The following is a 1,188-nucleotide window of genomic DNA, read 5'->3' on the forward strand; positions in this document are numbered from 1 at the left end:
AAAGAGATTAAAGGTAAATGACCAAAAAAAATTTTTTTTAAAGTCTGAATGTACTGAACTGTACCATTATTTGCAAATCTTCGGAAAATGCAGCTAAAAAACCTAAAGAAATTCAAACTCAGGGGAAAAATATGCAAAATATGAGAAAAACTAAGGGAAAAATATGTATACATGGCTTCAACATTTTGTCCAGGACCCATAATATATCAGCACATGGGACTAACAGGGAAGAGAATGTCAGTGAAAGACAGAGGGCAAGGCAGAGCCAGATCAAATGGAAAAAAATTCAAGTGTTTTCCATCCCTTTGGCATTCAGACTTCATTTTGAGTATTTTGAGATGGGCAGTAAGCAGAAATTGAGATCCATTACTCTAACTGATTTATTATTATTATAGAAAGACAAACGAAGATTTAATGCTAACATCATGAGAAAGACTGGAAACCCCAGATGATACATAGGGTATTTAAAAATCTCATAACCTTTGAAATAGCTTAAGCATTCAACAAGCCCTTCAAGCAACAAGGTGTTCATAAAATACTGCTGACATTACTTCTGAATTAAACTTGTTAGATTTAGGCCTCGAGCACCCCACATTTGCTGGACATTTTCTTGGGAACAGTGAATTAGGAGTTACAGTGCAGCTGTCTCACGTGCAGTTCTTGTGTGAAGATGCACAATGAAGTCAAGGTTTACTAGTCTCTAGGGTACAGAAAGTTACACAGTCAATGCTGTATTGCTAAAAATACGTATGTCCGTGGCTCTAATTAATTCTAATTTCCTTAGTCAATTTTCTTTGGCTATAGCTTGTCTGAAAACTGAACTACGGAACAATTAAGAGTAATTACCTTGAGTTCCCTAAGGCAACAGTACTGTAAGATGAGTTCTTAAGTACCTGTCAGCACACAAACTGCAGCAAGTTACAGCAGTGGGATGGACAACGGTATGCGATGGACGATGGTATTTATGTTAAACAGTTAATAAACAAGATTACGTTACGTGACTTCTATAGAGGACCTTATATGCATTTGGTTGTATCTGCTTTCACCGGAGGGATCGGTTATATCAACTGCTAGTTTCTTCCACCCTTCTTGCGGGTCGATGAAATCTGCCAGCCGCCTCATGAGCCCGTAGCTAATGCAGCGGACGTACGTTGAAGTCGTTACGGGCTTGCTCATCTTCGGCTCCTA

General features: G+C 38.5%; 1 protein-coding gene across 1 annotated transcript in view; it reads right to left on the minus strand.

The window, feature by feature from the left end:
* Nucleotides 1-1,176, minus strand: part of IRAK4 (interleukin-1 receptor-associated kinase 4) — a 13,297-nt gene extending 12,121 nt beyond the window's left edge. Inside the window, exon 1 of the mRNA XM_009327602.1 lies at nucleotides 1,016-1,176. Coding sequence (XP_009325877.1) covers nucleotides 1,016-1,176 — 161 coding nt within the window. The remainder of the gene's footprint in view (nucleotides 1-1,015) is intronic.
* Nucleotides 1,177-1,188: the final 12 nt, after the last annotated feature.

The sequence above is a fragment of the Pygoscelis adeliae genome, unplaced genomic scaffold, assembly GCF_000699105.1.
Source record: "Pygoscelis adeliae isolate BGI_AS28 unplaced genomic scaffold, ASM69910v1 Scaffold113, whole genome shotgun sequence".
NCBI classification, from domain to species: Eukaryota; Metazoa; Chordata; class Aves; order Sphenisciformes; family Spheniscidae; genus Pygoscelis; species Pygoscelis adeliae.